At 48.6% G+C, this 27,715-nt stretch overlaps 1 protein-coding gene across 1 annotated transcript in view; it reads right to left on the bottom strand.

Annotated features, from left to right (window-relative positions):
* The window catches only part of EXD3 (exonuclease 3'-5' domain containing 3), a gene marked incomplete at both ends in the record, with an annotated part of 51,254 nt that overhangs the window by 4,962 nt on the left and 18,577 nt on the right, over window positions 1-27,715 (bottom strand). Inside the window, 7 exons of the mRNA XM_008948652.1 lie at window positions 4,243-4,413; window positions 6,748-6,914; window positions 8,047-8,257; window positions 9,376-9,485; window positions 10,189-10,402; window positions 11,427-11,562; window positions 16,781-16,947. Coding sequence (XP_008946900.1) covers window positions 4,243-4,413; window positions 6,748-6,914; window positions 8,047-8,257; window positions 9,376-9,485; window positions 10,189-10,402; window positions 11,427-11,562; window positions 16,781-16,947 — 1,176 coding nt within the window. The remainder of the gene's footprint in view (window positions 1-4,242; window positions 4,414-6,747; window positions 6,915-8,046; window positions 8,258-9,375; window positions 9,486-10,188; window positions 10,403-11,426; window positions 11,563-16,780; window positions 16,948-27,715) is intronic.

Here is a 27,715-nt window from a genome sequence, read left to right as displayed (position 1 = left end):
CCTGCTGAGAAAGCATCAAAAGGGAAGTCTTGATTTAAAGGCAGACCAGTTCATCTGTCCTCTGCAAATCTCCTCTGCAGTCTGGCAGGGAGGTAGGAAGACAAGCAAACCTGAAGGATGTAGTTTACATCAAAAACATGGAAAAAGACATTCAAACCTGAGACAAGATCAGAGATTAGATTCTGCCATTAAAGGAGGCTCTGCTCACTGCAGTATTAGAAGTCCCTTTTGTGTCCCATGGCTCCAAACCAGTCCAAGGCAATTTAGATCCAGGTGCACATTGCTCTAACTAGCTCCTGAGCTCCATCCAAGCCTGGGCCTCCTCTCCAACTCACTGGTTCACCTGGAGTTTTGGGGGAGTAGCTCTAACCTTGCAAGGGAACCTTCTCCACCATGGGAGCTGCAGGAAGCCAGTTCTACCAGCCTGCTGGTTATTAACACACTTTAAAAGATACCAGTTTGCCTTAGCGTGCAAATTATTCTTAGGGATGAGGATGATTTTGAAGACCAAGAGCACACACAATTCAGCTGAAGGGGCTTTCAGATTCCACTGAGTCTCTTCTCAGAAATTAGTGACCTAAGGGACTATGAAAATTTTCCTACAAGCTTCTGCTCTGCTCCTGAAGTACAACGTTGCAAGATCTCCTACAGACACTTCAGCCTGGTGGGTGATCCTTTACAGCTAGTATGAGAAGCACCCCACTGCCCTACCCAATTTTGCAAATGGCAAAGAGAAACACCCACTGAAACTTTCCTCCCTCTTTCCAGGTACTCCTTTAGAAGGCCCAAAAGACAGGTTTAAGACTCATTGCAAAGAGAAGTTTGCAGAAGACAAACTGGAAGACCTAGCTAGAAACACAACAGGCAGGGGACAAGATTTAAAAAAGAAAGATGTATTAACTGGAAAGAACATGCTGCTTACAGGGGTAATTGCAAATGTAGAGGGTGGATGACCCCATAACAGCACCTGCACACACAGAAGCATGCAGGAGATCAAATCTCCACATTTTTTACCAGAGGGAGTCATTCCATCTGCCAAATAGCCCTTCAGTCTGAGCTGATTCACCTTTGCTGTGACTTAGGTGAAAAACACAAAGATTAATTTGAGGCATTTTCCAGTTGTGCCAAAACTTTCAAAATAATTCAAGAATAATCAAAAATAACTCAAAATTCATGCACAGAGGAAAGGAGATGATGTAAAAAAGGCTGAGCTTCAGTCTTTAAAGCAGTGCTTTAGGAGGAGAAAAAATGTTGAGAATTTGATACTAGATTATAGAAATAGATTTCTGTGTTATTAAATTGTGTTATGCCACAAAATTGATCTGAAGGCTGGAACCCCTCTGCTGTGAGGATAGGCTGAGAGAGTTGGGATTGTTCAGCCTGGAGAAGAGAAGGCTCTGGGGAGACCTTATTGCAGCCTTCCAGGATCTGAAGGAGGCCTGCAAGAAAGGAGAGAGACATTTCACGAGGGCCTGTAGTGATAGGACAAGGGACAATGGTTTTACACTGGAAAAGGGTGGATTTGGGTTGGACACAAGAAAGACATTTTTTATGCTGAGGGTGATAAGCCCCTGTCCCAGGGTGCCCAGAGAGGTGGTCGCTGCCCCATCCCTGGAACCATCCCAGGGGAGGTTGGCCGGGGCTCTGAGCACCCTGCTCTAGCTGGGGATGTCCCTGTCCCTGCAGGGGCTGGACTCGATGACTTTAAAAGGTCCCTTCCAAGCCAAGCCACTCTATGATTCTTTACCTTGGGATGGAGTCAGAACCCCCTGGTGAGGAACAGCTGGATCCATACAGCTGTTCTCAAGAGAGGCTTCCCTATTTTGCCACATGGCAAGGAGCCAAGCTTGGGCTTGACCCAAAGCCCTCCAGAAGGGCCTCCTACCCAAGGTGCAGGACTGCAGCAGTGCTGCCAGGCAAGGAGATGCTTCAGGAAGCATGTGGGGAATCCACTCAGCACACAGGCTTCTAAAGTCAGGTAAAGCAGCTGCTCCAGCACATCTGGTACAAATCTCATCCCCAGCTGCACACCTGCTTTGCCAAACCCCTGCATGCATTGTCCTAGAGCAGCTAGGATACAAATGTACCACAGTAAAACTGTTACAGCCAGCCCACCAGACGAGAAGACTTCGAAAATGACACAGCACCTGTACTTGGCACCAAGCTGCTCTTCCCAGAGAGGCTGCTGCTTGTGAGCAGAGGCTGAAATGTTCCTTTGAAATGTTTTTGTAAGGGTGGACTGGGAGCCTTCAGTGTGAGGACAGGTTTAACCAGAGAATTTTTCAGTATGAATTTCTACCGTTCTTCCATTTTTAAAGATTTTCTGTGTCTGTGCTTTTGATAGGTACCTTTTAACTAGTCCCTTCTTCAGTCAAGTCCTAATTAAACAGAACCAATAAATATACAGATTGCAAACTGTTATCATCTCACAGCAACTAAATATGGACAAACTGGGGGATACACTGGTTCGTGGTGGCAGAAGTCCTTCTCTCACAGCCCAGTAGATCTGAGATTGCAGATCTGGCATGATAAACTTGCCATGACAACTGTTGTCCAAGATAAAACATTTAGTAAATAACAGAAGCACGATATGAAGCTGTACACAGGACACAGACTTCACATTTAGCCTGGGAATGGGGTTTCTCAAACCAATTACTGCCACACATGTTAGTCTAAGAAAATAAAAAGCACAGCTGGCCAGGCACAACCTACAGAACACTCAGGCTTTTGGATTTGAGCTCACATAATAGAAAGTGAAGGACAAGACTCATGTGCCTACCAATACTTGAAGTCACTTTAACAAGCAACAGGAATGAGAACAACAAGGAGCCAACACCAGGTCATTCAGGAGGCTTGTACAAGGAGATATGTAATATGACAGATAAATCACTTTAGTGAAATGATTCTAATGAAGAACAAACACTAACTCTGTTACCTCCCCTACGTGTTCCCAGTGACTCTAGTTTGAGGCTGTGTTGACACAACACCTAGTCTATCTTGTATTCAGTGACCAGCATCCAAACCTTTCTCCTGGCCTTTGGAATGCTTTTGGGCACAGCGTGGTCAACATCCATCTTTTATTAAATCAGGACTAGCCAGATATAAAGCAGGGTGGGAGGAGTCTATCGTTATCTTTGATTATCCCAGCGCAGATCAAAGGCTCTGCAATACAGTAACACTCCAAGGGCTTTTGATAGTGAAAGGATGTTTGTCCTGTCCCCATGGCGACAGCAATGTCAAACATCCTGCCCACGGCACGATAAGGTAGCAGGATGAGCAGCGGGGCTGGGGCTCTGGGGGCAGGCACTGGAACTGGTTTGTTTAAATGACTTGCGCAAGTTTGGCAGAGAGGAGATATTAATTATTTGTGCAGAAGTTAGAGCCTGCCCAGGACTCAGGCCAAGCAGACATCTGAAGAGGAAACATCCTGTGCACCAGGCCGGGTGATCAGTGCACATTTGATAGCAACACACTGTGTGGGCTGATATCTCCATTTCTGGCAGAGTTGAACTATGTCTGAAATGAAGAAGCATGTGTCCCTCCTCTGAGAGGCAGGGGGTCAAAGTTGTTATGGGAATCCAGATCAATGTTCCCTGTCCCCATGGATGCTGGAGACTCATTCTTTCCCAAATATTTCACTGCAAGTGGCAGCTGATCACCTTTGAGTCATCTCACAAGGTGGTAGCCAGCCAGGACATTGTATGGCCATTTATTATGGCAATTTTCCCCTTCATGTTGAACAGACAGCTTTTGGTTATGGTTCTGCTGAACTGACCCAGCCACAAGGCCCACAGAGACCTTCCCTCTAAGCCCAAACTGGAGTCCAATAGAAACCTAAGTGAATTTTGGGTTCCTTTCTCTGATTTTTGTCTTGTGGCAAGCACATCCCCACCTCCCCATCAAAGACACTTGAGACTGCAGGTGACACCTTCACACCCTGCTCGTGTTCTTCTAATGATCCCAAACATCCCAGCTGTTGGTGACACTCTGCTCACCTCCTCCCTCCTGGCAATGGGCCCAAGCCCACACACTGCTGTGGGGTCTGCCATGCAGCACAGCTTCTCCAGCTGATCCAGAGGCGGGTCTCAGCACGGGCACGGGAGGACCCACGCGCTGGGCAGCCCCCGCCAACCTGCTGCCTGGCCAGCATCAGGAACTAACCAGTGCACTTACAGGGCAAGCAGCAGCCTTCCTTCCCCGAGGAGCACACAGGGAAGCTGTAAACACACAGGTGTGACTAACCTCAGCAGCTTTCCTGTGGTCATCCTCACTGTCCAGCATGCGGACGTCCACGCCGAGGCAGCGCAGGTAGCGCCCCAGGCCCTGCAGCATGTTATCACAGACCACGCTGAGCTCCCGTGGGGAGATGGGGCTGGGGGCACACGGGGGCTGTGCCTGGCATCCTTCACACTGCTAGAGAAAAGCAAGAGCATCATAAGCAGCAGAACAGAAGGGTGATTTCCAGGACGTTTGTACTTTGCCCCCCTGCATTCACCTGCCACGGCAAACCCAACCATCCCCTTTCCCCTGTATCACAACTTCCCCCACACCCTGCAACACCTCTAGTTCCTCCTCTGTGTCCTTTCTATATTGCCCACCTATCACCTGGGCAGGACACAGCATGTGAGGGGCTAATTCAGAATCAGGCATTTGCTGACTGGCCAGCTGGGCACCCGCAGTGGGGATTTGCAGCCTCTCCTGGAGAAACGCCAGCCTGGCCTTCTATGCTCCACACAGATACTCATCCTCATGCAATCTCAGGAACACATCCTTGAGACTGGTACTCCCCTACTGAATTGGGGGACTGCAATTAATGTAGATGTGCCAAAGTTCTGATTTGAGAAGGGGATCTGACAGACAGAGGGAGAAACAGGTAGACAAAGCAACCACGTCAGCTTTGTTATCTTTGGAAGTTTAAAAATAGGCAGTGCCTGAATTCTGTTTATTTTATTTCAAATGTCTGCTGCTGGGGGAGTTCCTGTAGTTGGAGGCTTTGTCGCTGGGAGGCTCCAAGAAGTACAATAGCTAAATTCACAGAGAAGGGAAGTTATTAAGGAACCTTCAACGTTCAGCTTTTGCCTTCAGGAACTTGAATGAGCTAGGATGACTGAAAGACACAGCCACCTCCTAAGCCAGGCTATGCTGTCCTCTGAACCAGAGGGCTCCCTCTGCCTTGCAGATTAGCTCAGGCCTGGAAATGCTGTGGGACACTGTGCAGATACACCTGGGCTGACCAGGAGAACTAGCTCAGATCCAAGAGCTCAGTCTGTGTGGTGCTGCACCTCCCAGAAGCTGGCACAGGCACTCAAAGCTCTGCAGCACTGGGTAGGCTGGACTGTCACCTTAGAGGGTCCTTGCAAGGACCTTGGTGGATGCAGCTGTGCCCTGAGACATCAGAGTGCTGAGACAGTAGATCAAGCTGACCCTGGGATGCTGAGGTAGCTGGAGGACACTAACCCTGTGCTGCTGCTTCTGTTCAAACAGATGTAAAGGAGCAGCAGCTGGCTCTTAGCTAGTGTTTATTCAATGGCCAGCAATGTCATATGTAGCTTTTTTCTCACGTTTCATGCCAGCAGAGAGCAAAAAGCTTATAAAGGAGAAGAGTGTCATTAGCCCCACTTCAGAGAGTGGACCCAGGGACACAGGGGAGCTCGGAGTCACGCAGCACACAGGCTCAGGAGAACTCTGCTCTCCTCAGTCCCAGTTCAGGTTTTACCAACTACCTCTTGGTTAATGAATCTGACTGTACAGAACACAAAGATGACCCGTGAGTTCACAAGGTAATTCAAGCCTGAAGTACTCACTTTCCCATCTCTGCAGCAGCCAGTCAGGCCTGTTGTAATGTACAATATTCCCATGAACAGAGTGCTTAGAGCAGCTTTGAGTTTTACTGCCTAAGACTAATGGGATACTGTACATTTACACACACTTGATAAGAAAGATCCCGAAAAGGTGGCTCTAGTCAGCAGCATTTCTGTCCACCCATGGAAGGCAGCATTGACTTCACAAGCTAAACACACATTTGGGGCTACTCAGGACACAGCCATAGTGAGTCTTCTCAGCTAATAAACAAAACTTTTTCTGCTAACATTTTCATAGGTGCATGAACAACTGGATGGCTGTATTTATAAAGTAAAATGTTATTACTGAGAGAGGGGGACCATTCACATCCCAAGATATTTGTGTAGAGTCACTCAAGTTATGGCTGGTGGAGTTGTAAGGTTCTGCCACAACATACAGTGCAGGGGGAGGCCAGATATGGTATGTGGTGGTGGGCAGGACAGAGAGAAGCCATCAGCAGAAAGAGTTTTTGAGAGAAGAAGGCATTCCCAATGTGAAACCAAAGGGTAGAAGCACAGTTAAAAGCAAAAGTAAGCAGTCAGAGTTTTGAAACCTCACTGACACAACACCTAGGCCACAGAATTCAAAGCCAGGCCACCGAGGAAGTGTGGAAGGAGCATTTCTACCAGCAAGGTTAGCTGGATCCTGCCCCACAGCTCTGCAACAACTGTTTGCAAAGACAAATGAACCTAAAGTTGCAGGGAAAGCTGAACCAAGGCAATTGAAGGAGAAAGCCCATCTGACCAGGAAAGGGGAGGGGTGAGGAAGATCTGTGCTGCAATAGTCCTGAGAACAGCCTACAAACAGGCACGCCACGCACAGCCAACGGAGTGACTGAGAGACGAGGCAACACATGATTTGCAAGGGTCTTGAGCAACATGCAGCTCTTTGAAGATGTTTACAAACCTGTGCAGAAGGTGACGGTACTTCTTGTTTATTCAGCTGCTTCTTTGCCCTGGGTTTCATGCTTGGTTTTCCCACCAGACTCTCAGTCAGGTCTGAACTCAGACCAAAGCTTGCTGGATCCTTACAGAGTTTATCGTAGATCTCCAGCAAGCAGTATGCATCTGAAGCTGAAAATAAGGGAATATGAGCTGCAGCTGGCTTCATTGGAAAGTAAAACAGAGTGAAACATCAGGCTCTTCTTGCTGCAGGGAAGAGCCCCCATCTTTGTAAATGCCACTGAATGCAGACAATCAGCAAAGCTCCAACCTACTGATTTCATACCCTGCACTCTTTTCTTGATTCATTGAGCAACAAAACCTAACACGTGGCCACAAAGAGTCAAAGCAGAGGAGTTCAAAAAGCAACAGGCCCTCTGCTATCTCCAAGTCTAACGTCATGCAATGTGTAGTGCTCCTGTCCAAACCACCATGTCAGATAGCTTCAGCCAACCCCTTTTACTCTCCACTGCCACGGAGCAGCGGCCTGCCCTCGGCGCATGACTGCTCCTCAGCTATGGGAAGGGAACTTCCCCATCAGATGCAATACCTTGAAGAGTAATAACTGAGTTATTTGCAGTCACCTGCCCACATGCCATGCGGCTTCTGCTCCTTGCAACGGGAACTGCCAAAGTCTCCCAGCCAGTTCTACAAGTCCTAGTGATTAACTTTTGTGGGAACTGTGTCAGCTTCAAGGATAGCTGAATTTAACAAAGGGCTGGTTTGCTTCAGCAGACTGTCCTTTGATGCCCCAGGAAAAGATTTAGACCCAGACTTCTGGCTCTGGGGTAATCGACAATAAACTCCACTGGTCTCCCCACAGTACTGACTCTGTGCTGCAGTTTCTGACACCATGTCTACCCAGTTTTATCCCTGCTCTAACAAGCACTTCACTATGACAAATGAACGCAGCACTTGTTTCCCAGAAAGGCTGGGAAATGAGGCAGAAGGAAGTTGACTTTCTTCCTTTCATTTACTGAGAGGAGTTTCCACCGAGGTGATGTTTCATCAGACAAAATCTGCAAAGCACTGGAATTCTTTCATAAGGGAAATAATGAATCACTGGACAGTTTAAACTTAAACTATCAAAGCCATGTCCACCAAAGGACAAATGTAACACGTGCTGGCTTCTCTGAACAGGAACTAATCTGCAAAGCTCTTTTCTTCCTTTGCTACTTAACGATTTCACTGGAGACAGATGACAGACAAACATAGCCTGTACTGGACAATCTGTAGCACCTTGCCACAGAGCCAGTGAACAGACCTGCATAGAGGATCTGTTCCTCCCGGAGAGGCCGTTTCTCCCAGTTAGAGAGCTGCTCAGTTTTATCTAGAGGTTTCCCCAGCACATGTTGCACCAAGAGGCTGAGTCCTTTCTCCGGCTGCCTGAACCTCCTATCCCCACAGCTCTGCTCTGGGGACAGCAGATCGACGTTCTGGCCACCCTTCTTCCAGTCAACATAGCTCTTCTGCAGCTGATGGAAAGAAAAAGATATAAAACATATGGTTATAAACCAAATTCTACAACACCTCCTGTTCCAGTGGGTGGGGCCAGGCAGCAACCCTATCATTTTTATCTCCTGCCTGGCACACTGAATCCCGCTGTCTCAGACAAGGGCTGGGATAGCTTGAGATATATTTGGCGTCTGGTTATTTGTTTAACAAACACACTTGCTGGAAAGAAATCTGTTTCATAGCCAAGGAAGGAAAAAAAAGTGCATTGTTTTACAGCATTGCATCAGAGCAGCGGGGCTGTGGCTGCTCAGAGGTGTGCAGGGTGCTCAGCCATGCTGGAGGTTGTTGGAATCCAGCTCAACAGAAGAACAGCAGCAGTAGTACAGAACCTTTCCCCTCCTGGTTCCAGTGAGAAAAGGTAACACGGTGGGCAACAGCCTTTCTGCAGATGCCATTTCTCAGATTAAACTGAGGCAATAGCTGTTGGCAGGCACTTCAGGCCCTGCAGCACTTCCCAGGTTAAGCTATCGGTCCCAAAGATCTCCATTCACCCCAACCCACAGCCTTAAACACACTCTATAAATTTTACCCATTAAAATGGTTGTTCTTAATGTTTCTCAGACTGCTAAGAACTACTGTGTGTAAACCCAGACACAGCTTTCCTTCAGCTGAACAGAAATTCCTGTGCTAAATCCACCAGCAGCACCTCCTATGAACATTACGAGTTCCCTACAAATCATTAACTCCATAATATCTGCTTCAATACTGCATGATCTTGGAATATCAGAATTTCTACAGGACTTTACTCTTACTGAGGTCAAGAATGACTTGTGCTCAGAAACTTTGTCCCAGCTGAACAGAGTTATGTTTCTATTTCATTTGCTTTTTCACAGCTTTTACAAAGGTTATGAAAAAAGTCATCATCACATCAAGCTCTAACTTTTTAGTTTTCAAACTAGATGCTTCTGTCTGTCTTTACAGAATCACATCACCCTCAAAACCACAAGAGGAAAGGGTCATTTAGCCATCTACCTGCCCATACAGGAAACACAAAGGTAACACTGTGAATTCATGGCAGGTATCTATGAGCACATGCAGGAGACACAATTTTTATGTATCTTCATGAGTTCACTCTTACTTGTTTGTCTACTGTGAGCAGGTCCACCACCCCTTGTGCTTGTTTATCTGTGTCTTTCAAAGCAGAGCATGTGGCTGCAAGGCCGCTAAAATCTCCAGACATCCCATAACCTGGAGGAAAAAAAGCCCAAATCACACAGGTAAGAAAACACAAATTGCTGCTAATAAATATACCACAGATTTTTCTAGTTCAGAGTCAGGATGCTGAGAATACATGTATGAACTGCTCAGAGAACAAGGCAGACTCCCATCTCTCCTGTTCCCAAGAGATACTCCTGCAGGTCAAGATTGGGAGAGAAATGGAGGATGAAAAATACTGAGTTTAAGATCAACTTATTTAAAAACTCCTAAGTCAGTGAAAGGCAATTATGAATTTGCCCTTGAACTCTGGGTTTAACAGCTCCTGCCAAAAGCCTCCAGACAGATTCTCAAACCAGGTACAGTAAGCTGGAGAGCTCTGGTGCCCAGCACAGCAGCTTTGGGACAGAGCCAGCACATCCAGGAAGCCCTGGGTGGCAGAATTCCCTAGAGCCCTGAAGGCTCCGTGCAGGCTGGCGCTTGGTATGGAACTAAGACAATCCAAGGTGGGAGATTAACCCAAAATTTTGGGTCTGGCCTGGAACTGGGAGATATTTTTAACATTACCAGTTACCCTGGTCACCCTGATCCTGGCATGGCACTAAGTGAACACTCAGGGCTACAAAAGCTGGTCTGTGATAAGTGGATTTAGAGAAGGACAACCCCAAGAAGATCTAGGAACTACACAAAACAAGCTGTGTGGAGACCCAAGGGAGGGAGAAGAGACACATGTTACCTAGCTTGGTGATGGTTGCATCTGAATAGAGCATCTGGATGAAATGGGGAAGCTTCTCCTTGTCACCCTCTGCCTCAGCTTGCTCAAGGAGCCGTGGCAAGTCGAAGAGGAACACCTCATCCTTCAGAGCTATTTGAAGGAGGGACACCCGGGGCTTCCCCACCATGCCGAAGGAAGGTCTCCACTCCATGTCGATGCCAACTACCTGCCCAGGCTGCAACACAGACAAAAGCCTCCTTCACTAGACACTCACCATGCTTGAAAGCAGTCCGGACAGTCCCTGTCCAGAACACAAACATTTCCTTTCCAAAAACTTTCCAAGCCCAGGGTGGGTGATGAGTGGGTTGAGAGCAGCCCTGGGGAGAAGGCCCTGGGGGTGCTGGGGGTGAGGAACTAGCCAGGAGCCCCCCCCAGCCTGGGCTGCCCCCCCAGCAGCGTGGGCACAGGGCAGGGAGGGGATCCTGCCCCTCTGCCAGCTCTGGGAGACCCCCCTGCAGTGCTGGGGCAGCTCTGGAGTCCTCAGCACAGCAGAGCCAGGGACCTGCTGGAGCGGGGCCAGAGGAGCCCCAGCAATGCCCCGAGGGGGGAACCCCTCTGCTGGGAGCCCAGCAGGAGAGAGTTGGGCTGGGGCAGCTGAGCGGAGAAGGCTCTGGAGCCCTTATTGCAGCCTTTCAGTCTCTGAGGAGAGCCTGCAGGCAAGCTGGGGAGGGACTCTTCCTCAGGGAGTGCAGTGATAGTACAAGGGGTGATGCCAGATTCAGAGTAGGTATTAGGAAGGAATACTTTACTATGAGGGTGTGAGACACTGGAACAGGTTGCCCAGGGAAGCTGTGGATGCTCCATTACTGGAGGAGTTCAAGGCCAGGTTGGACAGGGCTCTGAACAACCTGGTCTGGTGGGAGGTTCCCTACCCATGGCATAGGGGTTGGAACTAGATGATCTTTAAGGTCCCTTCCAACCCAAACCATGTGATTCTATGAACTGCACCTCTTTGCTAGTGTGCAAACTGCTACAAAGACAAGTACCTTTCACAGCACACTTGAGTTACCCCTGGGTGGACCTTCCCTCCACAGCAATTCCCAACACACTCCCCAAATCAGACAAGCCTAAAGGAAGCAGCTCTGGGCTTGGAGAGGGAGACATTTGATGGCAGTGGCCCACGTACAACCCTGTGTAACAGCCTGCTGCAGAGTTCCTGCTCCTTGACCCTGCAAAGTAAACCCCAGGGTACCACTCACCCGCAGCACCTTTTCCCAGCACTGCAGTGTCTCTGCCCACGTCTGCAGGAAGTGGATGTTTGCCCGTGGAATAGGAAGCTGGTAATAGTCCTTCTTACTCTTTTCATAATTATCTGCTTTTGTGGCCTCTTCTACCCTGCAAAGAATCAGATGCAACAGCTTTCAGCCATGCAGTGAGAGAAAATCCTGGATTGGTGGAACATGAAGAAGTCTTAAGCCCCTTATTTCACCCTGACCCTCTATTTTCCCACACCACTCAACTCTTACTCTTACTCCCTCCTCACCTTCCCTGTAATCTCAGTCCCTTTTGTCTTGACTCACCCTCTCTTTTTGCTCCTGTCACAGGAATGGCACTGCATCTGAGACCTCACCCTGCACATGCACTCTGTCCACTGCAGAGAACACCCAAACCCAAACCCTCCCTTGAGTCAATCCCAAGCCCTCAATGCCAGAGAGGACATGCCTCAAAGACCTCTTTCCCAGAACTGATGTAATTTGGATGACAAAGTTGGGCAGCTGTTTCCACATTCAGAGATAATACATGTTAGATTTACTGCTTTTTGCCCTTGAGGTGAGCATGGAAGCCTGCTAGCTCCCATGGTGTAAGACATAACCCAGAAGCCAGCTCTGACCAGCACCCTGTCCAAACAGGAGCTTCACACTTCCCCACAGCATGAACTGGCTCAGAGACTCTCAAGTTGTTCCACACTAAGATCACCACCAGCTAGGAATGGGTGAACCTGCCTCATCCTTTCATCATGCAATGGCTTGGGAAGGCTTCACAGACCTCCCTGGTGCTACCCACCTGCTTCTCCTCCATCCCCTCCCCTGTAAAATGTTCACAAAGTTTTCACACAATCATTTGTCCTATGCTGCGCAGGGAAGAAATGAGAAAAGTTCAGAAATAAAGTTTTTCAAACCTTCCATAGTCAGGGGAAGACAGACAGGTGAACCCAGAGACTGAGCTTGTGCTGCTGCCTCCACTGGGGCTTCAGATGGCACCACACAGAGAAATTCAGTATCTGCCTATTAACACCCTGGGAATGCTGGAAGATTCCTGCAGCAATTTCCTGATTCCCTACAACAGGATCTTACGCAGCACATTTTCTTTTCAAAATGCAGCAGAGTCTCTTGAAGTGCCCCTGTAGCTGGAAGGTCAGTGTGCTGCTGCGGGGTCTCAGCCAGATGATGCAACCAGAGGAAAGAAACTAATAAAAAATACCCGGCTATTTTGGACATATCACAAATTTCTGGATATTCTCTTTCCCATAGAGACTTGAAATGGTTTATTATTTGAGAAACTATTTACTAATCTTATGTTTAGGGGACTGTGTGACTAATTTTGTAGCACAGCAGCTTTCACTGTACAAACACTCTTTTCCACGGGTCTGTGTGCTTGGGGAAGTCAATATTTGTGTAAAATATTTAATGAAGGTGTGCAGCCTCAGGTCTCCAGGAATATTCTCACCTGCAGAGTTCAGGAGCCACATGTGGTGTGACCAGTGGCAGAGATGATGTCATTTATATGCTGGTACCACCTTGTTCCCTGCAGTGTGAACACGCTCTCTGGGAACCTGCTGCTTTGTTAGCTCAATAAATAAGGCAGACAGACAGACTGCTTTATTAGGTTCCACGGCTCCACTGATTTTATGGCAGCTACTGCAGCAGGTATCACGACTGGATGAGTAACCTGGGGCACAAAGGACTCCACTCATCTGCCACAGCTCCCCGTGAGTGGCTCCACACTGCCCGTGCCCAGCGCAGAGGTGGGGTGAGGGGTTTATCTCAGTGCACAGTCTGTGGCTCAGTCACACTCCTGCCAACCACTGCTTTGTGCTCTGAGGGATTACACCTCATGCAAAAACCTTCTGGCTCCCAGCTGGTGGCTGGTGCAGCCTCAGCAGGGAGGAGGACGGCAGCTCCAGCAACACATCAGAGCTAAGCAGAAGCATGTCCTAGACAGACAAGAGCTTCCTGTGCTCCAGGAAAGCCACGGACCATCTGGAGCAGCCTGGCTTTGCAGAGAGTGTTTCGAGGGTGACCACATCTGTGTCATAGTTCCTGAGGTCACACGGGGTTTGAACATGAACCAGGAGAAAGATCTGATCCAGGAAGCTCAGTACATGACTTGTTCAAGGCCATCCGTGAGACCCTCCCAAAATCATCAGCATTCAAAAATATATAATCACAGATTGGTCAGGTTAGAAGAGGCCTTTAAGATAATTAAGTCCAACCATCAACCCAGCACTGCCAGGTCACCACTAACCCACACTGAGCACAACATCTCCACGTCTTGGAAACCCTTCCAAGGGTGGGGACTCCACCACTGCCCTGGGCAGCCTGGCACAGCCCTGGGCAACCCTCCAAGGGAAGAAATTGTTCCTCAGCTCCAACCTAAACATCCCCTGGTGCAGCTTAAGGCTGTTTTTTGTCGTTAGTCCATTCTTATCCTGTCACTTGCTCCTTGGGAGAAGAGACTGACCCCCACCTGGCTCCAGCCTCCTTTCAGATAACACATCATGTTCTCATTTGCCTTCTACTTCATTCAAATTAGTCCAATCTACCCTCCAAAAATATGATTTTTGGTTATGAAAGCTGCAGGATTTGCATAGACATCTCTTCCCAGAGATGGAAACTTCCTGCAATGTTTAAGATAGCAAACCTGATGCTAAATCTCGAGCAGGTTACTGAGCAGGGAACTTCACTCAGTCCTAGGCTAGATCTTCTTAAAATGATCTCCTTAACCTTACTGAGGCATCAGCGTTAACCAGGCAGCCAGTGAGAGATCTTGTTAGCTGGATTTCAGAATCCTGACATAAGAACCATAGGAAAGTCCTGCACTAAGAACATGAGGTAAATGGAAGCCCCCAAGCCCCCTGCCCACAGCTGCACGCTCTGCAGGCACAGGAGCAAGGCCCAGAGCAGGGGAGGCAGCAGATGAACACGGGCGTGCAGCCTGCCCTGCCTCTGCTCCTCACAGCCAGAGCTTGGTGCTGAAAGCATCCACTTCACTACCCAGGGAGCAGAGACCACCAGCTTCCTGCTGGCTTTACTCCTCCCCAAACAGGCAACTTATGATGGAACCAGCAGCTCCTCCTGGGCCCACAGTCCCCTGCAGATCAGAGCCACATTTCCATCGCACACGCCGAGAAGCTCAGCTCTGCCCAGGTCACTCCCCCGTGTGACAGGCTGCCAGGGCCATCAGCTTGCACAAAGTTGCCTCTCAGGAGTGGTCAAGATTTTCCAACAAACTTTCCCCTAATCTCACCTGGCTTCTGAATTAGGAACTCCAGTCTCTGTGCGGATAAAAATCCCACCACATTTCCTTAGTGAAAGTAAGAGAGACATCAGGCAAGTGGTGCCAGGTCCAGTCGAGCACAGCACCCTGGAATAAGGTGACTGATGTGTACAACAATGGAAGAGTCCTAAGGAATCCCCACATTATCACTGCTTCCTCTCTTCTGTTTTGACAAAAGCCTTGGCTCTACCTGGAAACACGATTGCTGCTCAAAGGGCAGCAAGGCTTTGAGCTGTGGGGCACTCCGACCACACAGCCCAGAGCTCTCCTGCATTCACACTGGCTGTCCAGGGGGAAGGCCTCTTCTGTGCACACAATCCAGCTACATGAATTCCTGCACATGAACGAGTGGGGAAAATGCTGCTTGACTGCAGCAGGCCAGCAAGCTGACTGGGTGACTCTAACCCAAGGATGTGGCAGCCTGCAGCTTTGCAGGAGCTCTGCTCTCACACACAGGCAGGCAGAGGGGACGCCAGGCTGTGTGTTGATGGGGCTACCAGCCACACCTCCATCCAGCCCACAGTTCCAGGTCTCCTGTGCAGTCCTGGGTGAGATCCTAACAGGACCCTCACACAGTATCTTCTGCAAGCTCTGCAGTTCCTCAAGACTTGCAGTACCCTGCATACATGCAGGCCTTTCTGCAGGGGAAAAAAAAGGTTTAAAAAAGGGTGCCAAACATGGTCATCTCTGAATAACTTGCTCAAACATCTTGTGGACAGGGTCACTGGAGCATGGCAGATACACCACCATATATGAGTATAAAGTGAATCACTGGGGCTCAGCAAAGAGTTTGCATGGAGCCATTTTTTCAAATACAACCTTTCTTCCTCTGCACAGCAAAGTTGAACAACTGCCTGGGACAGTCTTGCATGAAGGGGCCATTTTCTTCAAGAGACACAGCACACAGTCCCCAGAAGCAGAACTCCAAAGCCCTGGTTCTCCTCCACAACCAGCTTGCTGGGGTGGGATCAGACAGCTCCTAACAGTTCAGGTGGCTATATGTGCCTTCCTAAATTTGGAGCCTCTCTGTGACTTCTACACACAGCATAGAATGTGGCCACACTCTTCCCTCCATCCTTTCCCTCTGCTCCTCCTAAACTAGCAGGTTCACAGACAGCCTTGACTGGGGCTGTTTGCACAATTCTGGGCACTTCAAATCAAGGAGCTGTAAGAACCTCCCTTAATATAAGTGGGTTTCTGTTCTGGTTTTGTACCTCTGCCTTTGTACTCTTACTTCAGGTCATGCAACAGGATGAAGCTCCCATCGAGGGAGGAACTGTGGCTACTGCAGCCTAATCTGCTGCACACCACATGGGGGTCCCAGAGCAGGAGAGGAACCACGGCCCTGTCCTGTGGGGATTGCATTAGAGGAAGGAGACAGAGACCAATTAGGGGGCTAAAGGCTGCTTAAGTTCACTTGCTAAATTTATGCCAGAGAGACCAATTTTATCCCAAATTCAGCAACTCTTCCGGGATCTGACCCCAAATGTCAGAAATTCCCATTACTTCTGAAAGCTCTGATGAGGCAAAAATTACAGACTGGGATGAAAAATGACTTAAGAGCTGTCAAAGGAGGAAGGAAATAAATACAATTAGAAAAATTTAAGAAACTTTAAGAATATTTTCTTGGCTGTAATCTCCTAAAAGGCAATAAACCAGATGACAGCACACTGGGGGATGCAGAGTATATAGAAAACTTTGACAGATGTATAATCAACTCAGTAAGACAGACACATACTCAGCTACTACCCACATGATTTCATTTGCACTGTTGATCTGGCAGAGGGAGTCTGAAGATCCCTCTGCAGCATGAAAGAATCTCATAGAGCTTCTAAGTTTTCAGGAGTGAGTTTAAAATGTACCTTTCACAGACACTTTCAGGCTCATGAAAAGCAAACACAGCGTGTTCATGGCCAAGATGTGATCTGAGTAAATGGAGGAAGTTCTTGCAAAATTATCTCCCCAAGGAAACATTATGGCAGAAGATTTGAAGCATATATGTAGGCTTTGTGTGATAAGTAATCTGCATTGAAAAGGCACAAAGCAGAGCATTTACCTGTCTTGGATGTGGAGCTTTTGAAGCTCATCAGCCACTGCAGAAGGCAGCATCTCCTTGGGCACGTTGCAGCGCTGTGCACACCTCGCTGCCGTGCTCAGGTCACAGTGACTGAGCAGCAACTGGAGCAGGTGCCCCTGAAGCCATCGGTTCTCTCCAACTGTGCTCTGGAAGGGGAACAAGGGGGAGGGAAGGCTGTCAGTGCAATTTCCATCATGGATGTTTCTGTGCCCTCTCAGGATACAACATCTTCCAGGGGGTCCTGGGCAAGTGTGGAAAGGAGCAAGAATCACTCCCTGCTGCAGGAGTGTTTTTGTTCAAGTTCAGTGAGTGCTGCACTCCTCTGCCAAGAGATGAAGAGCACATACTTTCACTGAGAGCTCATCAGGGTCCTCGGGTCCCCTTGGCAGCACTACTGTTTGTTCAGGGAATATCATTTTGCAGGTGCAGCACAGAGAAATGAGAGTAGACCACCACCGTATAGCCTGACTGATGACTACCATATTATTTGCTCAGATATTGATTGTATTAAGCAAAATCAGAACCAGTGTCTGACTTTAGGCTTGTCAGGCAGGTAATTACAGGAGGGGTAAAAGCCTGGATTGTTTTAGTCCCATGTTGTGCCTGTCCATAGCCCTGAAGAGGTGTTGTGAGTTGATCTCCTGGGAGAGGCAATGGGATGGCTTAGTCTCTCTCCAAGTAAGACAGCAACATGGGGTCTCCTCCAGCTCTGGGAGTATTTTCATGGGTAATTAGGATTGCCAGTCACACACAGGTCACAGGCAGGATGCATCAGCAAAGCTTTCCTGAGTGACAGGCGTTGGTGTTCACAGTGATGGAAAGGCTCCTCCATCAGCCTACAGCCCATCTGCACCCACCACTGGGAAACCTGGGGCAGCAGTGCCCTGCTCCAGCACACCCTGTGGACAGGCACCCTGTGCAACCAGCCAGCACCGTGGATGGTGCCCAGGGTGTGAGTGGTGCCACCCTGCATCAGAAACAGGTTGTGTGAAATGTGCTTTAAAAGTCCTACTTCATGTCCACTGATTGGAAGAGGAACCTGGAGCAGCTGTTCCAGATGTGGAGAACTAGGGCTGGGTGTAAGAAATTCCTCCCTTTGTGTCTATTCCAGGCCTCTGTGGAGGTGACAGCTGGGTTATTGCTCCAGCCAGACGGACAAACAGAAGTATCTCTAGTGCTGCTGCAGGACACAGGGAGAGCAGGGCAGGACATTCCCCTCCCAGCCTGTTTCCCTGGCACCCTGCAGAGCCTGGGGCACACACACCCCCCCACAGCTGCCCGAACACCCAGCTGTGGGTGCCCACTGCCCACCCTGCAGGAGGGAGCAGCCGTGGGCAGGGGGCAGGGCAGTCCCCTAGTGCCCAAAGCAGCCTCCATGTCCCACCCCATTGGCAGGTGCAGCTGCAAGAGGGACCCCAGACACAGTGACACTGCCAGTCAGGTGCAGCTGTAAGAGGGAACCCAGACACAGTGACACTGCCAGTCAGGTGCAGCTGTAAGAGGGAACCCAGACACAGTGACACTGACAGTCAGGTGCAGCTGTAAGAGGGAACCCAGACACAGTGACCCCGACAGTCCTGACAGCTACACGGGGGTGGGAAGAACCCTCTCCTCCTGCCCAGCCAAGCCGCCCCTGCTTGCAAACATCCCAGAGCCACTGCAGCCAGATCAGCAGCTCACTCCCCTTGCCAGACTGATGTACTCATGGATCCACCTCAGAAGTTAATATTGTCAAGAAAATTTAATTGCTAAAACAAGCTGAAACTCTGCGTGGTGGGTCAGGATCTGTAGCTCTATGGCTGTATTGCTGCTGGCACTACCAAGAAGCCTTTTTCCATGTAGTGGAATGCTCAGATGTGCACTTAAAGTTCATCCCCACCCTCCACACGTGCCAGTGGCATCTCCCCTTCGCTGCCCACCAGCAGAGCTTGCAGGCTCAGAGTCCTCTCCCAGGCACCTTGCTCCTTCTCTATGGCATGTACAAACACAGCCTGGCTGGGTGGCAGGCTGGGGCCACGGGGCCTCATTCCTCACATTCTTTCAGTAACTAAAAGGTGAGAAGTTGTCTTCAAAGCAGACACCCTGCACAGAGATCAGGAAACAAACCTGCTGATGGCCCCAAGGTAAAAGGGAAGGAAAAAAGAAAGCAAAAAAGAAAAAAAAGAATGACCCACCCCGTGGAGGTGCAGAAGGGGGTAGAGCCTTGGAAGAAAAGCCACAGAGAAATTTGGCATCCCAGGTAGTGTACACGAGGAGCCAGCGTGCTCACAAAAACTGCTGCCTCAGCACTTTGTCGGCACCCCTGTAACTCTGCCAAATGCCAAACCACGTTTCCTCTCATGGGTATGTGGAGGGATATTTTTACTGCTGCTCCAAAGAGGTTGGTGGCACAGCAAAGAGACAGTGTCAAAGGGACGGAGGTGCAGCACCTAACCAGGGGCTCAGATAGAGGAGAGAACGAGGAGTGAGAACCAAGGGAGGAAGGGGAGCAGGGAGGGATAAGCTATCACATTAACACTTCTCGCTCTCTACAGTTCCTCCCAAATCTTTCCTCCCAGCCAGTGCTGATACTTCATGCACCTCTCACATCTCTGCTTCATGCAGCTGAGCTCAGCCAAGCACCTAACACATGAAGGAGGTTTGAGTAACTCCTCCTGCTGCGTTTGCCAAGACACTTCTCAGACTCCTTCCCCAAAATAACATATTTTCTTACTAACATCACAGAGCAATTCCCTCTTCTAGTGTCTCCTGTGTTCATCCTATTGTCTTTCTGTTTTTTTCCAGAACATGAAGTCTTTGGGGTTGGAACTCTGTTCACATTCACCCAGAGTCAATTCTTAATAAATCTCATTATGTCAGCTTTATTTCTGGAAATAATGAGGTGCAGATTTATTTTTTTTCATTATTTTAATGATAACAGATTTATTCTTTCAACCACAAAAACAACTCTGGGAAGAAGGTTAATCTCTCCAGAGATATTACATCTTGCATTCTGAAGTGGAAAATAGCTTTGTTAGTTTTTTCACTGAAAAAAAACCCCAGCACTGCTCTGAAGGGGAAAGGCTTCCACCGCAACAGCTCTGCGAGCAGCAAGAATGTGGAAACTTTGGCCCCAGAAGATGTGGGCACAGATGCAGAGACAAATGTTTCAGTAGGGATGACATCTCATGTATTCTGTTTTCAGTAAGCGAGCACTTTTCAAGAGGAAACTGGCACAGTTGTTCTGATCAACATCAGCAACACTTCTGAGCAGGAAAAGATTAAATATACCATCAGGCTTGTTTACATCCCTCTCTGAATTCTAGACATATCACACATTCTTTAATCCATAGGCGCACACAAAAACTCCCGACACCAACAATAACCCATGATTAAAGCTCTCCAAAATGACTGCTGCAGATTACCTACCCGTAAATCCTGTTCTCACCCAGCAGAATGCTTTACAAAGCTCACAACCAGTGCAGAGCAAGCTTAGGAATGTCCTGATCTTAACCCACAGCATCGGCAATTCCTCCATTGTTATCAATAATTTTGGATCCAAATATCCAATATCTTCTTTGGAAGTCACTCTAGCCAACCCCAGATTACTTTTATCTGTATGTGTTAAGTTGCATTTCTGTCTGACACAATTCTCTGCTCTCCCTCAATATCCTTTCCTGGACAGTGCAGTTATTCACATCAGTGACATTGGCTATTTGCAGAGTCAGATTTTAATTTAACTTTTGAATGTCTTGGCCAATTTCCCTTGTTCTCAAGTGCTTCCAGAATCAACAAAAAAAAAAATCCTGTTAGCGTAGAGAAAATGTCAAGTAAAGTATTTTAGAGCCAGGAACTTTAAAAGGGGGGAAAAAAGAAACCCAGACTTTGAAAGGGCAAAACCCCTGTGAGCAGTGGAGGACACCAGGAGCACCTCTGGCCTCACGGCGGTGCTGAGCAGGCACCTTGGCTTACAGACCCCCTGGAACAACCCACTGGGTTAGCTTTGTTGGCACTTATTTGTGCTGGGGAGCTCTGTTTGGCAGTTGGCATCATTTGCAGTACGTGAGGAGATGCTGCAGCAGCACGTCCCCATCAGTGTGTCACTGAGGGGAAGTCTTTGGTGGGTGAGACTGGAGCTGGGACCCTCAGCGCCAGCTCAGACCAGGGTCGCCGTTCCAGGAGAGGAGGATCCTGACTTCTAGATAGCTTCCATAGATGGCAGCTGGACAAAAGATGCCAACTACACCCACACTTCTGCGCAGGGTTTCCTGTGAAAGAAGCAGGCCACTCACCCATGGCCAGTGCACAAAGGCAGAAGCATGAGAAAGCCGGGTGTTCTCACCACTCGAGCTGCTCTCTCCCTCACAGGCACTGGCTACTCAGATGCACTAATTTATGAACTGGAGAAGAACAAAATAGCCTCCATTCATGTCCCAGAAGACTGACTTTCAGATAGCAATCAGTGCGTCATTGACAGAGCCACACTTCAGTGTTCTGGAGGCCATTACCACATCAATGGCAGGGAAGTGGTCTTTCTTCTCTCTTTCAACAAAGCTTTGGCACTGCGGCTCCCTGGGGCATGTTCACACCACCTAGCTTCAGCTTTGTGAATCAGGAGACTCGGCTCCCGGACTCCCCAAGCAATCAGCTCTTCCAAAGGCAATTGAGAGGAGTCTAACTTATGATGATATCGACTGAACGGATCAAGGCAAAGGCAACACTTAAAGCCAACGTGCTGCTGTCCTGGGGCTCCTCACAAGGAGCCTCTTGTCCTATGCTAGGCCAGTATTCTGTGATGAGACACATCTGGCTCCATTTCTCTGCAGATCACACAATCTTGCCAATGCACTTTCTCCTTCAGAAGTCCAGACACTGCTACCAAATGGCAGCCAGAAGGAAAAAAACATATAGCTCATCTGCCCAAATTCCCCGGGCTGCTGCATCTCAGCCAGCAGGTTGAGGGAGGTGATTGCTCCCCTCTGCTCTCCACTTGCAACCACACCTGGACACAGTGCCTAGTTTTGGCCAGCCCAGTGCCAAAGAGATGCTGACAAATAGGAGAGAACTCAGTAAAGAGCCATTGAGATGGTTCGTGGGTTGGAGCACTTGATGCAGGAGAGGCTGAGGGAGCAGGGCTGGCTCAGCCTAGGGGAAGCTAAGCTGGGGGACGTGGGGATTGCTTGTGGGGGGATCATAGAGAAAATGGAGTCAGACCCTTTCAGAAATTCCAGCCATGCCTAAAGGAAAAAAAAGAAGCAACAGTGAAAGCAGTGAAGAATGCAATGGATGGGGAGGGGCTGTGGAATCAAGCAGGGCCCTGCAACACCTTTTCTAACTGAGCTGGCCCTGCTTTGAGCAGGAGGGAAGAGAAGAGACCTCCACAGTCTCTTTCAAACTGGAATTGGCCCCTGGTTCTGTGACGAGCACCGTTGTGCATTCCCAGCACCAAGACTCGGCTCCACACAGACAGGCGGCTTCTTGCAGTGACTGCTGCTTTCAAGTTCCAAGCACCTCCCGGGCGAAGAACACCCAAGATCTCACCTACCCAGAATACAGGACAGTCCTGATCATGCTCAGCAGTACTACACAGAGATCCAAATACATTTCCTGCATTGGGATTCCTTCCAAATTCCTGTCAGGCAGCCCCTGAGGGAAGTCATTCATCTCTGCCAGATGAAGTCATCATGCCTCCAGAATCCGCTCCTGCTGCCACAGATGGGAGAAGGTACAGAGCAGAGATAAAGAACTCTGCTTTCCAAGTCAGAGCTGAAGAGAATTTTCAGAAAATATTAAGCAAGAGCTTGAGAGTTTTTTTAAGCACAGCGTTGGACATCCTTCACACAACCTTCATCCAGCGCACAGAGCCACCTAACAGATGAGCTGTCTGCTGGCAAGGGCTCCACGTCACAGGGCACATGATGCTTCCCACCTCAGAGATGGAAGGTTCTGCACATGACATCTGCTGCAGTGGATCTGACATGACCATTAACAGCTTTAGCTTCAGGAGCTGACCAGAAGGTGGATATCAATGTTTCTCAGATGAAGAAAGCACAAGCCCAGGCAGAAATTGAGGTTTTATGGGGAACGTGTAGTACTCTACACCAATATTGCTCCTAACTGCTCAGGTGAATTGTCACACAAACAATCCCCCAGATGCTTCAGGACCCAGGAGGATTTAGGATGGAGGGCACCACGATATGTCTGAGTTGGTAAAGCTCAGTGCTGACACTGCACATCACCCACCACCCACCTCAGCGTGTCCTGGAAATCAGCTTCCACTGATCAGCCACCACTGCTGTGCCTGAGGCATCAGGGGAGGGATCCCAAACCTCTGCTCCTGTCACTGCGGATTTCAGACACGTCTCCAGCAGGGAAGGCAGCCTGAGGCTGTGATGGGACGAGTCAGACAGTGCCACTTGGCTCTGGGGTCACAGATCAGTTCACGGTCCTGTTTAGCAGGGTAGGTGTAGCCTGACACTTTGGGGAATTTCCCAAGAGGAAGAGCAGAACTTTTCATTTTATTTTAACCCACAATTAACTCGTTTTCCCCAACTACATCCCACAACAACTCCAAGTATGATGACAGACGAAATCAGGGTGCATTCACCTGCAGTACTTGTTCTCCCCTCCACTCCTTGTTCAGGGAGTGTCACAGATGTATGTCTTAACTGGGCTACAGACTCAGGCTAACCCCATGGAAATAACCTTTGTCTGGAGAAAGAAGTAACTACATGCCATCCATAAAAAAAAAAAAACAAAATACAATTCCTTAACAAACAGACTAAGGTAACTTTATCTTACTTGCTTTTTAAGATATAATTTCTTTCTCCTTCACTTCTGTGTGAAGTCTGTCCTGCGGGTCCCTGCCTCTCCCTGAAATGCCATTCTCATAATCCCTGCAGAGATGTCTTCTGAATTCTAACCTAGCCCTGGCCCCAGACTTGCTGAATATTATTCATCCCAGGGATCAGCAAAGGACCAAGGGCTCGTTCTGAATACATAAGCCACACAGTTCTGATATGCTTCCAGATTTCTCACACCTCCTGGTCCCACGATGGCAGGCTGGAGATAGTTTCTGGGAGCATTCCAGCACTTGGCAAGACTGAAGATGAATGACGATGGGGAAATTGGCCAAACTCTTTCAGAGCACAGAGTAGTATGTTACTTATCACAGTAGATGCTTTGTCTCAGTCCAATAACACAGTGCATTGAAGACAAACTGGCAACCCTTATCTTCCCAGTGTATTTTTAAGCAGCATTTATCTCCCTGCCTTTTGTCATTATGTCACACACACACACAAAAAAAGTGTCACTGTGGCAAATGGCAAACTGTGCTCTGCCGTTCAAGAACACGAGGGCTCCCATCATCTGCTGCACATTAGGTGACCTGTGCTGCTGCTGAGGTTCATTCAGCCTGCTCCTCATATGACCCAACATAACTTCTCTGCTCTCTCAAGCCTATGAAGGTTTGTACAACTGCCAAGCACTTTCATAAGCTCTCTACCAAAGTCATCACTACATAACTCTTTTTGAGTTTGTATTTCGAAGCATGGAAGCACACGAGGACGAGAAGACTTTCTGCTAAGCCACGAGGCTGCCTGAAGGATCACTATCAAACGTGGTCATTCCAAAATCTGACTTAGCAGAAGCGTACGACATCCACTCGTGGCACGAGCCCTGGCTGCAGAACTCCACTCCAGCTACAAAAGCAGAGCAAGGGACTGCAACGAGAGCCACGTGCTGCCAGAGCCTGGCACAGGGTGGGGACAGGACAGGGACCTGAGGCCCCACTTCCCCACAGTGGGGACAGGACAGGGACCTGAGGCCCCACTTCCCCACGGTGGGGACAGGACAGGGACCTGAGGCCTCACTTCCCCACGGTGGGGACAGGACAGGGACCTGAGGCCCCGCTTCCCCACGGTGGGGACAGGACAGGGACCTGAGGCCCCGCTTCCCCACGGTGGGGACAGGACAGGGACCTGAGGCACCACTTCCCCACGGGGCTGCGAGCGCCGCCGCTGTGTGAGAGCAGGAGCCCACAGGGGTGAGGCTGCCGTCCAGTGTCTCCACTGCTGCTGCTAATGAACCTGCAGGATCACACCCCATCAGCTCATCAGGGTGTACATGAACTGAAGCCACCACAACACCTTCCCTTTTGTTCTGGAAAGCCTAACACTAACCCTAACGAGCTAAACCAGTATGCCAATTAACCGGACCAATCACTCATTAAATGTTCCCATACCCAGTCACACACATAATGGGAATTCCTAAGCTCCATCTTCCTTTCCAAAAGATGTGGAATTCCAGCATGTTTGCTCCCCAGCAGGGCGAGAAGTTTTACTGCTTGGGTCCAGCCTGTGTCACCTCCACATGGCTGATAACAGACTTCTCAGGAGGCAGGATCTGCAGATGGGAGAAGAGCCTCAGAAACCTCTTCTTCATTCTCTCCCTTCTTCATTCTCTCCCTTCTTCATTCTCTCCCTTCTTCATTCTCCCTGCTCAGGTCAAATTCCAAGTGTGGCTGAGCAATAAAGCAGGAATCTCCTGTTACTTAGTCCTGGTCCTGGATTATTTTAACTCTTTCTAAGGGGCCCTCCTATACCAAGATGCCTTGTTACTCTCCATGCACTTGTTCCTGATGTATGGCAATTCCCCTCAGACCTGCACTTTTCTTATGGAAATAGCTGCATGAAAGACTGGCCAAAGAGCTCCAGGTTCTCACCTGTACCTCTACATTAACTAAAAGGCCTGGAAGCTCTGAAGTGGAATTCACTTACAAACTCCTGTGTTCATCACCAAAGAACAGAAGCAACAAGCTAATTTCTTTCCTTTCTTTTCAACCCAGCCCTGAGCTTCACTGACATCAGACTTCTTAGGTCTCTTCTCTGCTGCTGCTTCACTCCTAAGCAGGTTTGTGGGAGCTCACAACCTGCCTTTGAAAGCCCTTCTCCAGGCCCTGCTGGAACTCCCCAGTGATGCTCCCCTGGAGCTATTTCATTCATCCTCCCCAGCCCCACTGTGCCTGGTACTCACCCCTAGTGCCCTCCCCAGCTCTGCTGCTGGACCTGTTCCAGCCCAGGTATGCTTCAGAACAGTTAGGAACTTGGGTTTAGGTTCTTTTCTCTCTAAGAACATGCTAATGTGGCATTCCCACCGGGGGACATTTTACTATTTACAGAAGTCTTCAAAGTGAATAAGTAAAACTCTTGATGATGGAAACACCTGCTCAGGAGCATTAACTCTTCCCATTGTTAGTCTATGAAAAATAGATGCCCACAGCAGAAACATGGGTTACCACTTATTCCTATTTCCCCACACACAAACCTCATCTGGCTCACAGCCAAAGCAATAGTAAGGATCTTTGCAGGATCTTTACCAAAAGCAAAGCTTGGCAGTAGATTTTCTTCTCCTTTAATCTCTTTTGGTACATTTAAACTCCTGGTGTTTTTTGTTCTGAAGGAGAAATGCTTGAGAGGGTTGACTGAATGAACTCTGAAATTCACACCCTGGCAAATTGGACTGATTTCCTAAATCCATAATTACAACATTCCTCAGAGATACGCATTCTTTCAGAGCAAAGAGGGAAGATTAGTTTCCTGTTTCTTCCCATTTACATGACTCCTCCATCAAGAAGAACTTTTTCTGTTTCTAAACAATCCTCTGTTTATGTAGTTCTCTTCTTGGCAGAGAACTGGTGAACTAATCTTGCCTAAAAGTATAATACAGCCAAACTATCAATTGCAAAGAGCCTGACTATCTTTGTGCAGGCAGCTGATTTGCACAGGCCTTTAGAATCCAAGAGCCATAGTGTGGAAGCTCTCAGACAGGTACTGGTGGATTACAGGGTTTTAAATGATCTGGGATGGTTACTGAATGACTGGATAGTTTTACTGCTGGCTGGATAAGAACGTAAGAGTGGATCTGTGCATGTGTGTGAATACATACAAGGCTTAACACTTAAGATGTGGAGGGCAAATGTAGCCCCTGACATCTGCATGTCCCTGGGCACGCAGAAACTACCACAGGGCACCAGTTTCCCATTGCCTGATGCCACAGAGCTGCAGAGAAGAGTTGTCTCCCACTCAGAATGTTGTTCATTTAAAAAGCAGTGAACCCATCCTCTCCTTCTGTGCTCACACAGGAAGCAAGCAAGCCCCATGACCTGTCCTCTGCCTTGCCTTTGCCTGTTTCTGCTGGAGAGGCTGACATCAGTGCTCCTGACAGGGCTCCCTTTGTCTTGGAGCAAAGGGAACACGAGGATCTCTTGTTTTAAGTGAGGCTGTTCCCATTTTTATTCTGTGATATACAATCGTATAACTGATGCTGTTTGGAGTCAGTAACACACTCTGGAAACTACTATATTCAACTCTGGAAGTAGCTTTTAAAGGCTCTGTGCATTCTACTTGTTCCTGTAAGGTTTTGGATTATAGACCTTCCTATATTGTTCCCTGCTCCTGAGACACTTCTCCCGTTGGCTGAACTGAACACACCACCAGGGCACATCAGTTCAGTCTAACAGCTGGCTGATGCTCTTAACCCTTTAATCTAACACTGACCTCTCAACCTACAGCCATAAGCCAATTAGCCTCTTTTTTATACCATACCAAATCTCTTTCTGATGAAGTTGTGCTTTCAAACGAATGCATGCTAGTGACAGCAAGGTAATTATACTGCTTAGCAGCACGCCAGCCCTGCCTGGCTGCAGGGTCAGAAAGCATCTCTAACATACCAAAACTATTTAAGGGAGATTTCTTTTTTCCCCCCAGTGTGTTCTCTCCAGTTTCCTTTCTTCACTCCCCAGTACTTAATATGTGTGCACATAAAGCCTGTTTGGCCACAGCTTTTATAGCTGAGGTCCTAAGCTCTCAAAGGAATTACTTGCCAATACCTCACTGAAGCAGAAGACAGACACCCAGCTCCCACCAGCTGCTGCTG

The sequence above is a fragment of the Merops nubicus genome, unplaced genomic scaffold (assembly GCF_000691845.1).
Source record: "Merops nubicus isolate BGI_N331 unplaced genomic scaffold, ASM69184v1 scaffold17461, whole genome shotgun sequence".
NCBI classification, from domain to species: Eukaryota; Metazoa; Chordata; class Aves; order Coraciiformes; family Meropidae; genus Merops; species Merops nubicus.
Note: the sequence above shows the minus strand (reverse complement) of the source record. Positions and strands in the feature narration are given on the sequence as shown.